Source organism: Seriola dumerili, unplaced genomic scaffold (genome assembly GCF_002260705.1).
Source record: "Seriola dumerili isolate Sdu_G_001 unplaced genomic scaffold, Sdu_1.0 BDQW01000398.1, whole genome shotgun sequence".
Lineage (NCBI taxonomy): Eukaryota > Metazoa > Chordata > Actinopteri > Carangiformes > Carangidae > Seriola > Seriola dumerili.
In genome coordinates this window covers 465,344-479,669 of record NW_019174653.1, presented here as the reverse complement: position 1 = coordinate 479,669, position 14,326 = coordinate 465,344, and the positions used below count along the sequence as shown (strand labels likewise).

The 14,326-nt window shown below is 40.7% G+C and overlaps 1 protein-coding gene across 1 annotated transcript; it reads right to left on the bottom strand.

Annotated features, from left to right (window-relative positions):
- LOC111233506 (ubiquitin-conjugating enzyme E2 2-like) lies at positions 1 to 11,288 on the bottom strand. Its single transcript, XM_022761337.1, has 7 exons — positions 10,897 to 11,288; positions 5,138 to 5,201; positions 5,007 to 5,038; positions 4,414 to 4,491; positions 3,635 to 3,740; positions 2,661 to 2,754; positions 1 to 576 (listed from the first exon to the last, which is right to left on the bottom strand). Exons 1-7 carry the CDS (start codon positions 10,918 to 10,920, stop codon positions 531 to 533), a joined length of 444 nt encoding a protein of 147 aa, XP_022617058.1. The 5' UTR covers positions 10,921 to 11,288; the 3' UTR covers positions 1 to 530.
- Positions 11,289 to 14,326: the final 3,038 nt, after the last annotated feature.

Sequence of the window (14,326 nt, the reverse complement as noted above, 5' to 3'; positions counted from 1 at the left end):
TGCAATTTGTTCGACTTTATTGAGAAAAACAGGACAGAGCGATTAGTTGATCGATCAGCCGTCGAGAGCTGGAGTTTCGTCTTCAGTGCAAAAAGAGGAGAACAGTGTGGAGGTGACGGATGAACTAACGGCTCGTCTCTAAAAACAAAAACACAACAACAGAACAAACCAGAGAAAAGCTGACGAGGAGAATCTGTTCTCAGCAGCACAGGAACCAATCACTGACATGCATTAAATTATTATTATTATTATTATATATTCATTCTCTCCTGCAGTTTATTATTGTAACAGGTCTGTCTTCAGGCGGTCTGCAGGGAGCCCGCTCTGGATCGGGGTTTTTGTTTTGCGGTTGGCACATTCACAGCTCAGAGTCCTCGGCCCTTCGGGGCAGGAAGGATTTAAAAGCGTTAAAATTGAGGATGGGGAGAAAACAACGTGAACAAATTGCTGTTATTGTCTGATGAGAGGGGGCGTGGCCACATGAGGAAATCAAACAGTTTATTCCAGCAGTGAGGAGGAGGAGGGGAGGATCACATGGCGTATTTCTGGGTCCAGTCCTGAGCTGTCTTGTTGTACCTGCAGATAGAAACACACAGGTGAGGATCATCAGGTGGAGACAGGCTGCAGGACGATGCCATGCCTCAACACACACACAGTTTACAGTTCAGGCCATAAGTATGTGGACAGGTACATGTTCTTCAGAAATAAAAGAACACATTCTACATTAAAAGGTCTGAGCAGGTTTACATCAGTGTAGAAACAAGAGTGTGACAGACAGAGCTCCATGTTTACAGTCACAATCACATTTAATATTCACAGGAAAATCCTTCAGCAGGTGACTGAGACCAGGTGACTGAGACCAGGTGACTGAGACCAGGTGACTGAGACCAGGTGACTGAGACCAGAGCTTTGGGACGACGTCGTCTTTCTCCAACAGAAACAGGAAATACATCGTTACCCACAATACTTCAGAAAGGAGATTATTTTATAATTAATCAAATTACATCCTTGTTTTTCACAGTTCTTGAATTGATTGAGTCATTTTAAAAATCATGAAGCGTTTTTCAGGAAAACAACTTTGTTTTACTGATTGTTTTTCTTGTTTCTTCTTTGATAGTTTACATCGTTTTACATGATGACATCATGTTTACTGGAGCAGGAAGAGAAGCTGCTACCTGCTACTGACTGATGGAGATCTGAATAAACAGATTCATTAATGACTGAATGAATGAATGAATAAATAAATACCACACTGAATGAAGTCACAGCTGTAAAGACTCTGTGCATCTACACTGATGTAAACCTGCTCAGACTTCACTCTTTGATGTCATGTCTATTATTTTGTGTCCACATACTTATGGCCTGGACGATGACATCATCATCAGCAGCTTCATGAACCTGTCGTTTCTGAGTTTCTGATTTATTCCAGTTTGTTTCACGGTCGTCGACCTTTAACTGACGTCACCATGGTAACCACCATGGCAGTATGACCTCCACAGTGACTGCTGTTACTGTTGTTCCCTGGTTATTCACCACTACAGCTGAGACACAGTAAGACTGACTGTAGTCTGGTCAACAGGCTCCTCAGGCTCAGCGGAGCTTCAGGTTAGTTTAAGACAAAAACCACCTGTCCTGAGTCTCCAGGTGTTTTCTCTGCCTGATGGTTTGAGCTGTGCTGCATGCAGGTAACACACAGAGCAGCAGAGTGTGAGTGTGAGTGAGTGTGTGTGTGTGTGTGTGTGTGTGTGAGTGTGTGTGTGTGTGTTGTGTGTGTGTGTGTGTGTGTGTGTGTAGCCATGCTTTGCGTCAGCGTGCTTCAGGTACATGTTCCTGGAGGCAGCAGCTCTTACCCTCACAGCATGGCATACTTCTCTGTCCACTCCCTGGCTAGTCTGTTATACCTGAGACCAACGAGGACACCGAGGTTACAACCCCCCCACTCTGCTCATGTGTTCACCTGCTGCTCTCTACTGCCTCTGCTTTAGTCTGAGCTGGGAACCAAACACTGGAGAGACTGAGAATATTAAACATGTGACACCCTCATCCTGTTCAGAGGATCTGATGACGGCCCACAGCTTGAATCAACATGTTGCTGCTGTTTAACCTTTGACCTCCTCCATGAAGACAAGGGGTGACAGGCGCCATCGTAAAAGTTAACAAAGTTAACAAATTAAATTAAGTAAATGTTGGTTTCTTAACGATAAAAATCCTGTTTATTTAATAATTCAAAGGTTCATATTCTTCACAGTCTTTTATCTGAAGTGTTGATCCATCAGAAGATATAAAAACCATCTCAGTGTAGTTTCACATCTCCTCTCTCAGGCTTCTCTCTGGAGCTCTAGTAACAACAGGTCGGTGAGCCAATCAGAAGAGAGGAGGCTCTGAGCCTCTCTTCTGATTGGCTGACTGTTTTCTGAGTGATCCAATAAAAATAAAGCAGATTTCAGGTAAAAACACTCAGAGAAACCAAATCCTATAAAGGTTTGGATGGTGGGTCCAGGTGGGCGGGGCTTGGTGACTGCTTTGTTGTGACATCACAAGGTTCCAGAGGTCTGTGAGGGAGGGGGTCAAGTCTGCTGTGGGTTGTAATCTGGACCCTGGTGTGTTGTGTAGATGGAGACTGAGTCTGAGCTGCAGGTTGTTCTACAGGTGGGACTCACCTAACAGGGTCTGTTTTGTAGATGCGGGCGATCTCTGGCACTAGCGGGTCGTCAGGGTTTGGGTCACATAACAGAGAACAAATGGACAAAAGGACTGTGGAGAGGAAACAGCAGGTCAGTGATGTCAGAGGGAGGAGCTTTAGCATTTAGCTTTAACATGACTCAATAACAAATCAACAGATTCAACAAAAACGATGATTAAATAAAACCAACCTTCATAAAGTCTGAGATTCAGGTGTCACAACTAAAAACTCTGCTATATGATTAAAGTGTGACCTTCATGAACCATCAGATAAAAACATGTTTTTATGACGGACTCCTCTGAACCAATCAGTGTCTGAATCACATTCATGTGGAATCAAACCTGTTTAATCACATGATCTGACACTGGAAATATTTCCGCTCAACTTTAAGATTAAATTCTGTCACAGATCTTCCGGGTGGAAACGTCACTGTCACTTTTTACAGTGTAGAGACATTCACATTAACCTGCCTGGACATTAACATCAAAGCTAACATTAAAAAATGTGTGTGCGCTGTGTAGTGAAGCCCCGCCTCCCACCGACAGGCCACCATAACAAAACAACATGTCTGCCGTGTGGAACTTTTACAGAGTGACAGACGATAGAACGTGGGACATTAGTCTCCCAGTCTGAAGGCGGCTGACTGTTAATCCTCTTATTCTTTATTTGAATAATGAAACTGAGTTGATGATCTGACATGTTGCTTTTTATTTATTAGACTATTTGTTTAACATGTTGAAAAGGTTTAATAATATTTTTCAGTCGGTTAATTCACATAAATGAACACATGTAATTCACAATTCAGTTGTCCTGACTGTAGGATACTTGTTGCTGCTAGAACGAAAAACAAAAGATGATCAGCATCAGCTGATCTCACTCATACATGATCAATATCAATATCTCTAGTTTCCTTCTGTCTCTTCACTATTTCTCATGTTCAGTGTCTCTTACCTTTTGAGATAGTTAATGCTGGAGACCACTGTGATCTCAATATATCCAAGCAGATGCTGCCGTTACTGTTAATATTTGGGTGATAGATTCTGGTTGTGAAGGCGACCTGATGGAGGAAACAACAGATCCATCACAAACAAACACAACAACAACAAACACAGTAAAACATGTTTCACTGGTGACAGAAGTTTTACATTTTACTGCCTCTTTAAGTGGCTGAACTCGACCTGTGTGTTCCTACAAACGTTTTCTCCATTTCCCAGGAAACACCCCCCCCCTCCCCCCCTTCTGTGCATGATCCCAAACATGATGACCCCAAAATAAAAAGGTCACTGTTCAGGTCGGTTTCCTCTGAAAGGAAACTCTTAGACTTCACAACCAAACAGACTGAAGAGAAGAAACTGAACCGAAGCTGCAGAGCAACAAACATGGTGGAAATTCTCTTTTATTTATTTGGCCTAAAAAACAGAATTTAAAACCTGCAGCAGGACAGTTTTGTGGGAAACACCTGGACAGATGTTGTAAATGGTCTGAACACAGAGAATCAGGAGACGTAGACATTTTCTAACAATGTAGAAGTTATCAAGGTTGAAGACCGAATCTGGTCCAGACCAGGAACACCTGAAGTGGCAGCAAGACCAAAGTGTCCCACGGTGGGATGAAGGTGGGACGAAGGATTTTATCATGTGAATCATTTGAGTGCAACTCCCACATAAAGTCTCTGCTTCGAAAACAGCTGAAGACTGAACAAACAGCGGTGAGATGAGGCGTTCACTGACCTTGGGTGGTTTGAAGGGATAATCTGTAGGGAAATGAATAGTCAGGAAAAATACTCCACCCTGGTAGGGACTGTCAGGCTGCAGCAGGAAGACAGAGAGCACAGATCACCCTGACTGCTCACTACAGCTCCTATTATAACAATAAACAGGGATATATGATGATTTGTGAGAAGGTGAAATGACTTGTTGTGATGACGTTCTACAACATAATATCTGAATATGATCATTAATGAGGAACTTTATGTTTTAACCTCATTATTCTTCAGTCCCTGTATCTGCTGTGTTTAGTTGTATTATTGTTTTTGTTTGACTTTTACTTTAGATAAAGTAACTGTTGTTGTTATTGTAGTTTTACTGTTGTTTGTATTTGTTATTTTCTAGTTAGATTTTTATTTACATAGTTTTGCATTATGATGTAATTTCTACTGGAGTGGAGGAAGAGTAGCTGCTGCCTTGGAGGTGGCGGATGAAGATCCAAATAAATAAATAAATAATAAACGAGTGAAGACGTGTTGTATCTTTAGTGTTAAATCAATAACCTGCTTCATGATCTGTGAATGATGAATTTAATGTCACAGCAGTTGGATACTCACAGGCCCCATTATAGTAGCTTGCCAATGAAACACTGGACAAGAGGGAGAGAAACAAAGGAAGGTTAATGAAGCACATTCACTGTGTCAGAACAACATCAACTGAGTCTGAGAGGAAACTAAGATGATCTCACTGTCTTCACCGACGGGCCCGGCCGAGCACTGAGCCGGAGGATCTCTGGACAGATCGGTCAGCTCCTGGAGGGGTGGGGGGGGGTGGGGGGTGATGACATCACATTTATTGTCAGGTTTCTTTGACTGATGGATCTGTCTGTGAACTCAATGTTTGTCATTTCAATCAGAGAATCTGTCACTTTAACAGATGTGACGTCTGTACTTCGACTCACAACAACCTGTCCAGCTGCAAACATCTGTATCACACCTTTAAATGGACTTTTAAATCTAATTTGTCTCTTCTGAAAAGCTGAAAAAACTGTGTTGTATCAGCTGGAGAAACAGCTGTGACTGAGCGACAACAGAAACTTTAACCTGCACATTTTATATTTGTGTTTGTCTGTTGCCCTCACTGTTTTGCATTTTGTTTCCTGTGTGAAATCATCAGCAGCAGGTGCGTCTGACACACCCACCATCTCCCACACACACACACACACACACACACACACACACATAGACAGACAGACACACACACACACACACAAACACACACAAACACACACAAACACACACACACACACACACGCTTCAGTTGCAGTGAGCAGCAGCTGATCTGATCTAACAGGGTTAGGGTTTAACTGTCGCTCCGTCAGAGAAGGAAGCTCTTTGAGTGCGGATTAAGGATCTTTAAAAGAATTTAAAAGTATGTTTTCATTATTTAATGTTTAATATTAACATTTACAAACCTCCAATAGGAGCATTTGTAAATTTTATCCTTGAAACACACTTTATTTAAACTTAAATTCAGGAGGTTCTGTCACACACTATTTAATTGGATAATTAATAATCAGTGATCAGAACCAGTTTTTGCCAAGTTGGTTTTCAACCTACAAGGAATTTACTTTGGTTCATATCAAGAAACATAACGAGAAGAAAAGAAATATAAAAGAGGATAAAACAAACGAGTGCTGCAGGTCACATAGTTATTCTCTGTCATTATTAATTAGGCAATTAATGGTGTCTGAGAGATGAATATAGGACTTTACAGAAGCTGTGCGTTGATGATAAAACTGACATGTGACAGTGTTTTTCTACAGAACTGAACCACAGACGTGATTCTTCGGGGCCGATGAAGGCTGTGATGACTGTGTCTCTTTACATGTAGAGTAGAAAAGGAGGAGGAGGAGTACAGCAGACACAGTCACAACAACAACAACAACAACATGTAGGACGCAGCAGCAGGTCGACCACAAGTGTGTCACACACCTCTGACCTCAGATCTGCTGCTGTGAGCAACACATTTTGGTGTTTTCTCAGAGACAGGTTCAGTCTGATCAGAGTCAGGTGAGAGAGGAGAGTCAGTGATCGGGACTGAAGAGGAGGAACTGACGGTTTAGAGAAGTGGTTTACGTCAGAGAAACACAGACCTGAAGTATGGAACTGAAACAACCAGTACAGACCTTTTATTGGGTTTAATGGACGTTTCTTCTCCCACTTCCTCTGTGAAGACGTTTAATTCGACAGTCAACACAGGCTCCATCTGCACTAATAGGCTTTTATTTTGAAAACACACATTTACACCTGCCGTCCACTCCACTCATGAGATTTATTTTGGAAACGCTGCTGACCACGTTTTAGTTGGAAAACTCTGCGGTTGCATTTTAGTCTGGACGGACAGAAACGATGACGCAGACACAGTTTCTCTTTGTCACAATCCTGTCACGTGACCCTTTTTCCGTCGCCATGAGGCCTCATACTGTCACTGTCACTAACAGTTCCACCTCATAGTGTGGGTGAAGGGTCATGTGACGTGTATTTTCAGGTGTGATAGTCTGGATGGAGAGGGTTTTAGTTTCAAAATGAAAAGATATCAGTGTGGACGCAGCCTCAGTATCTGTGGTGGTAACGTTAATCTGTTGATTAATGAGTTCCTTTAACTGAAACAGGTTTTCCGGTTATCAATAACACCTGCAGTTTACTTTTCTATCAAACAACAAATTGATTGGCTAATCATTTCATCTCTACTCTGTAACACCTGCACAGTCGTGACTGGACAGTTTCTGTGGTTCCAACAAATCCAACAGAGTGAGACATCGCCTCTCTGGCCGACTGCCGCAGATAATCTTTATTCATATTATCAATAATTCAGGCTGATCGACTTCATAGGTTTGAATCAGGACCTTCAGTATTTGGGTCAAGTAGCTCATGCAGCAGTTTAACAGCTGTTTTTCAACATGTCAGAAAACATTTAATCAATGAGAATCTGATCGGAAAATCAGCAGATACTCAATATTACCATTAAAAGATCGGAATCAGGTTAAAAAAAACGTTGAATTCAAACCCTAAAAAACAACCAACAACTTCAATAGAGATGAAGTGATTAGTCGATTAATTGATGAGTTGATTGATAGAAAGCTAATCACTGATTTAGCTGCGATTGTGATGTCAAATTTTACAGTTTTCTGATGTTCTATAGCTCAATCTATTGATTGATTACTCAAAAATATTCATAAGATGAATTGATAATGATTAGAGTGAGCTTAGGTAATTAAAACGTGCTTTTTTTCTATTTTCTCTTAATCAATAATGAAAAGAACTGTTTTTTGCAGCAACAATTGATCGCCTGATCCCAGACTACTATTTCTGATAATCAATTAATCATTTCAGTCATTTTACGAGCAAAAAAAAAAAAAAAAAAAAAAAAAAAAAAAAAATAGATGATTCTATATTTTAAAATGTCTCTGAATGGCTGGTTCTCTTTGCTTTGTCACCTTGGGCATTTTATTGATTGAGACTAATAAGGAAATAATTGTAACTTCAGCCAGACATTTCTACAGAGACATTTATTTTGAAAAACAAAGTGAAACGACAGCGGCTTTTAGAAGTTTTATCTGCTGTATGAACGCAGCATTAAAAACACACGGTCAGTACTGATGTGTAAGCAGCAGCTCTATTTTTACTCCTCGAGTCGTGCGGCGGTCCAGAGGCCAGATCAGGATATAGCCACGGGGGGAGAAACACACAGCTGCTTATAGGACGAGGGGTTTGTATTTCCAGCCCGCAGGCCTCCCTGAAGCCAAACTGGCTGTGTGCGTTGGTATGTGACATACAGGCTCGGCACACTCGGCTCATCTTTCAGGTTTGACTGAGTCTGGGAGGCGAGAAAGCAGTCGAGCAGCAGCGAGGCTCTTCAGGATCCGGCCGGTCAGGAATTCAGATCCTGACCGTGACAGAAGCAGCTGGGAGAGCAGACGTTACTCTGGTTTAAGAGCATACAGACTCTCACTGCTGTCTTTAAAAACTTTCACTGCTTTTTCAATCCATTCACTGAAAATTCAAACTCATGTTCCCCTAAATATGTCTGCTGGAAAATCCTCAGATCCACCGCTGCTTCGTTATAACTTCGTCTGCAGGAGACGTTGTGAACACACTTTTATTTCTAGTTACTATTGAGGAAGGAGTCAGTCAACAGTAGTTCATTCACAAATATAATCAAGAATATTTTCTCTTTAAAACTGTAATAATTAATCCACTGACAGAAAATTAATCGGCAGCTATTTTGATAATCTTTCAAGTCATTTTTGAAGCAAAATGTGAATTATTTGCTGTTTCTAACTTGTTAACGTCAGGATTTGCTGCTTTTCTTTGTCACACATGATCATCAACTGAACATCATTGGATTTTGGACTGCTGGTCAGACCAACTAAGACATTTAAAGACGTCTTCTTGGGATGTGGGAAACTGATGGCAGAATTTTGTAGAGAAAATGAGTAATTGAAAAATAATCTGCAGATTGGTTATTTGCAGCCCTGATCCTTTTCATGAGACTCTGCTGTGAAAATATAAAAAGTGATGTCTGGACACTAAAAACACATCCTGGGAATCAGAGTAAAACAGGCTTGTGGTGTTTTCAGGTCACAACACACCTGTCCTCCTCACACAGAGCAGCTGTTGAACTTCACTTAAACCCTGTTACACTTCTGCTTTTCCGTGTTTGAAACTACTTGACATAAACTCAGTACACTTGAACTTTGTTTCAGACCATAAAACATTAATTACTCACTGAATTGTGTCTGAAAAATTCAGCTTTGCTTCCATACTGAACAAAGTACAACAGAAATCATCTTGTGACTCCTGAACGGTTCAGCAAGAAAAACAGTTCAAACTGCCCTGACGACATACTGAGACATCAGGCAACATGTCAGTCTGGAAACAGCTTCTCCTTCCACTGTCAACTTTTCATTTTTATATTCATCGATTCATTAGTTGGTTTATAAAACGTCACAAAATCTAAGTCTGGTCCAAAGTCAGAATATATTCAGTGAACTACCAGTTCAAAGAGAAGCAGCAAACCCTCAGACTGCAGCAGCTGGAACCACTGAACTCAAACTGTTGAGTCAATCAACTTATTGATTAATTGACAACCAGCCACCAGTGTAGCTATTTTGGTAATTAGTGACTCAGCTGCTGGTTCAAGTTTCTCAGACCTGGACATTTGCATTTATGACACTAAATTAAATATTTGGGTTTTTGACTGTTGATGTGAAAAAATAAGCAATCAGCAGATGAATCGATAAGGAAAACAATTGTTAGTTGCAGCCCTGATAAACCAAGCCCTGGGTCACATTCAATAGTTTAGTGAATTTTAATTTTTAATGTTTGTGAGGACAACTTGAAAAACTACAATCACCTTTCCAAATTACTTGGGGAAATAAATGTTCCTGGTCAAAGTGTTTCTGCAGTGTTCACCACATTTAAGACTTTTAAAGACCAGAGAATGACACTTAATACCTGGACCCATGTATGGATTACTGTCCAGGCCTTAGGGCCCCCAGGGGTCAGAGGGCCCCAGGGCCAGAGCTTCTGTATGAAGCGACTGTTAATTCTTTTTTGAAAGTCACAGAGCTCAATTAGAAAACACACAGAGACACAAAACCACCACAGAAAGAATCAAAACCATCACACAGAGACACAAAACCATTACACAAGACTGGGACCATGTGTAGGAGGGGCGGGGGACCTTCAAATTGTCTGTCTCATAATCTGACCATGTCTGGATATTGACAAGCAACAGGAAACTGATGGATGGATTCACAGAATAGAAATAAGAGCTTCCAGACAACACTACTTATGAACTAATGTTACTGTCTGTGGCAGAAAGGTAAAATATTCAAGACTTTTTAATACCGTCAGAGGGAACTGGATTAATACTTTGAGTCCTGTTTTCATGTCAGTGCCCAACATGTCACTGAGACCAGTATAGTGGAAATAACAATAAATACATATAACACATAAATGCTTATTGGCTGTGAAGTTGAAAGAGGAACTTCAGCCTGAGAGTGAAACTGTGTCAGGGAATAACTTCGGGTTTACAGCAGAGCTATTTCACCACAGTGAATGTGATCGAAACACAATATGAGAGTTAAAGGCCTGTCAAAGACTGAAGCTAAAGCTAACACCAGGTCACTCAACTCAACCATTGTTTGATCCGAAGCCTAACACACCCGCTGCAGGGGGGTGGAGGGTGTCAGCCGAAAACCTGCCTTTAAGTACCGGTGGTAAATGTAAACACAACACACGGATAAAAGCTCAAAATGCCTCTTTAAAGCTGGCGTCGCAAACCAAACCCCAGCCAATAATAAGACGATTTTATGTCAAGCGTTGTGTCATCGACAGCAGCTGTGGAAAACGAGCTAGCGAGTGAGCTAACAAGCTAACAGCTATCGGCTGGAGGCTAATCTAATTCTGATTAAATGAGGAATAAATGGTGGCGTCTTACCTTGGAAATTCGTTTTAAAGCCATTGTGTCTGGTGAGGGACCGGCTGTCGAGGAGGAGGTGAAGAAGGAGGAGGAGGAGGAGGAAGAGGAGGAGGAGGAGGAGGAGGGCAGGCCAGCTAGGTGACGCTAACTAACTAGCATCTAGGACTTTGCTAGCTTTTGAGGCGCTAAGCTAGCTAGCTGGGCTACACATACGCCGATAAACTACGACCGTTTTCTTTGAACCGCGTCTTTTTTCACCGAGTACGGCTTAGTCTGGAGACCGACTCTCCAACACGTCAGCCCCGACTTCAGGCTGACACTCGAATAACGGAGCAGACCGACCGCAGCAGCTCAAAATGTCTTCCGTTACACACAGCTGTCAGAGCACCGGGAGCAGGAGGTCTCACTCTGACTCTATTTCAAGACACCGAAAAACGACACCCAACAACATGGTGGCGGCATGGCGGGGTCCACCTGCTGAGGAGCCAGGGGCAAAAACTTGTAGTTGGGCCCCCACTGTACATGTCAGTTTTATTATTTTCCCAGACACCAACCAGGACATTAGAGCAAAAATTATTATTTAATCTGTTAGTTCAATTCTGATGATTGATTAATCATTTTAGCATTATCTTTTTTATTTTTTATTAAATTTTTCAATAAACAAACATACAAAACTATGGATGACCAAGGATGTCACAGGAAAAATAACAAAGCATTTACATAATTTCATATTTCAATAGGCATTAAAAATAGTTATTGTAAAAAGAAGTTATAATTGAATGATTGATCCATCAATAAATACTTCAAATTTAAAAATTGATTTACAAAAACAGCATAAAGCTCTCATTAAATAAACCATTAATAAATACTTTTCTTAATTCATGAATAAATAATAGAATTTGAAAAGCAGCTCCTACACAACAAGCAGCTTCATTACAATCAGCTGGTCGGAGTGTTTGTGTGTGTTGGAGCGGTGGCAATTATTCATGAAACCTTACATTTATAATCATGTTATTTCTCTTTATGAGCAATAGTGGCAATTATTCATGAAATCATAGAGAAACAGGCTTAAAACAGTCATTTTTGTTTTGATGTGTTGTGTGATTTGGACATCTTACAGTCACACCCCTCTTGCAGTCCGCAGACGGACCCCTCTCCTTTGAATCAAAAAAGCGAAAGCAATAGGGAAAAAGCAAAAGGTAAAAGCATTTTGTTTTCTTATTTATTTCTCTTTACATTTACGCTTCTTATTTTATACATTCCTGTTTATATTTCCACATTTGTTTATTTATTTTACTGATTTATTCTTTTTTATGGCATTCCTATGACTCCACCATTCTCCGTGAGCCTTTAATTTTGTTTCCTTTAAATACATACTTAGATTTAGATTTGATTTAGATTAAATCGTGTCTTTTAATTTACTGGATTATTAAAAAGCCCCTGTTCACTAGCTTCTGAAGTTTATTGGTGTGTTCCATCTCACCCATTGCTGTTATCATCTCTGCATGTTTTACTTGTATTTTATTCTGATTTCTGTGAAATAAAATGAAATGAAAAAAAGCCCATGCATTTCCCATTTTACTTATGAACAAATAAAGTATCCATCCGTCTGTGCATTCATAGCACAGACATGTTGTGTGAGGTGTTACAGCTGATCATATAAGCACGTTAAAATTATTAGTTAATTGATTGGTGACAGAAAATGAACTGAATGTAATTTTCTGAATATTTCCTTGTGCAGGAGGCCGTTTGTGGAGTTTCAGTCAGCTCCATAACACCTGTAACAATCACTGTCACTGCTGCTGGAGCTGGAAAATCATTGACTCCTGTCAGTTTTAGGAAAAACCTGAATTGTTTTTTATTGTTTAATCCATCCATCCATTTTCTGCTGCTTATCTGGGTCCAGCCAGTATTAATATAATGAATTATATCATTAATAGTCATAATTATAAACTGTACTTCTGGGATGTTCTGGGAAAATCTGATATATTAATAGTTCTGTAAACAAGATTTTAAACATTAACAGCAAACAGCTTTTCTCTAGGTAAAGATATTTTGGACCAATGGCTACTCAGCAGAGAAGGAAACCACGCCCACGTCTGTGACCTCATCTGAATTTCTCTGCTCTTTGTTTTGGTAGCTGGTCTGGTAGCGCGTGTTAGTGCATGTGTGAGAACAATTTATTAACACACAGGCTCCGCCCACCGGAGCGTTCAGGTGAAAGTGACCTTCCAGAATTTTCTCCAATGACGAAGAAACCAGGTTTTCATGTAAAAAGGCTTCAGACACAGACAGAGATGAGACCGGAGCCCAGGTGGACTGGACTGAGGACTACCGGCTCAGATCCGGAAACATCCAGAAAGGTTTTAAAGACTTTACCGGCTCCGTCAGAGTCTTTGCCAAGTCCCGTTTTTCTGTCCCTCTCCGACCATGGAGCTGACACTGGTCTGGTTTACAGAGAGCAGAACCCTACGAGCTGCTAAAGGGTCCAGTCTGGGCCGGTCCGGATTCAGAACGACTTTTTCTTCTCGCTCGTGTGTCAGTCACTTCAGGCTTTTTACCAGGGAGGTCCGCAGACCAAGAGGAGTCCCGTGAGGGGCCGCGAAGGGGCAAACCACAATCGGCCAATGGAGGAGCGCCACGTCACAGACCGTTTCGGGTCAAATGTCATTGGAAAAGAAAGCCCGCGAAAAAACGAAGAACAAGAAAGAGGAAGAGCAATGGCAGAGCAAAAACAACAGGTAACCGGAGCTCATCGCAGCTAAAACTGAGCGTATAAACAATATAAACTGTTTCCTTCTGTGATTAATGACGGAAATAGTTTCTATTGTCATAAATAAGTTACTTAAAAAGATCCATACGTCCATTTTGTATACACTCTACTGATCAGATCCTGGTGGTGGAGACTCCGGATGCGCTGTGTCCAATGTAAGTTTCTAATTAAACTGAAAACATTAAATTAACTTGTGCCTCGAGTTTACATTAAACTTAACTTAAAGGCGAAAGTAAACTTCAGCTCTTGTGTTTGATTTTTGTTAGAAAGTCACAGATACTTGTGGAATTTTTTATGATTTTATTTGTTATTATTTATGGTCCACTAATACAATAAGGTGTACTATGAGTACATTATCATTGCTATAATAAAAATAACCATGATATATAGTAATATCAGATTAGTAAAAGTAAATTAAGCGGCCTCCCTCTATATAAATGTAATAGACTGTATTTATATAGAGCTGCTCTATCTCCTGAGCCACAGCTGCCCCGTGTATTTATGAAGGGGTTGAATAACCTGGAATACTTTAATAAGGAACCCTTTTGATGTTTGTGATCTGTGGACCCTTACTGACTAAAGGAATATGAATATAAATGGAGTTATTGACATATCCTAAAGGTAGACAGTCACCACGCTCCGCTGGTACACGATTCTGGTACATATTAATAGATC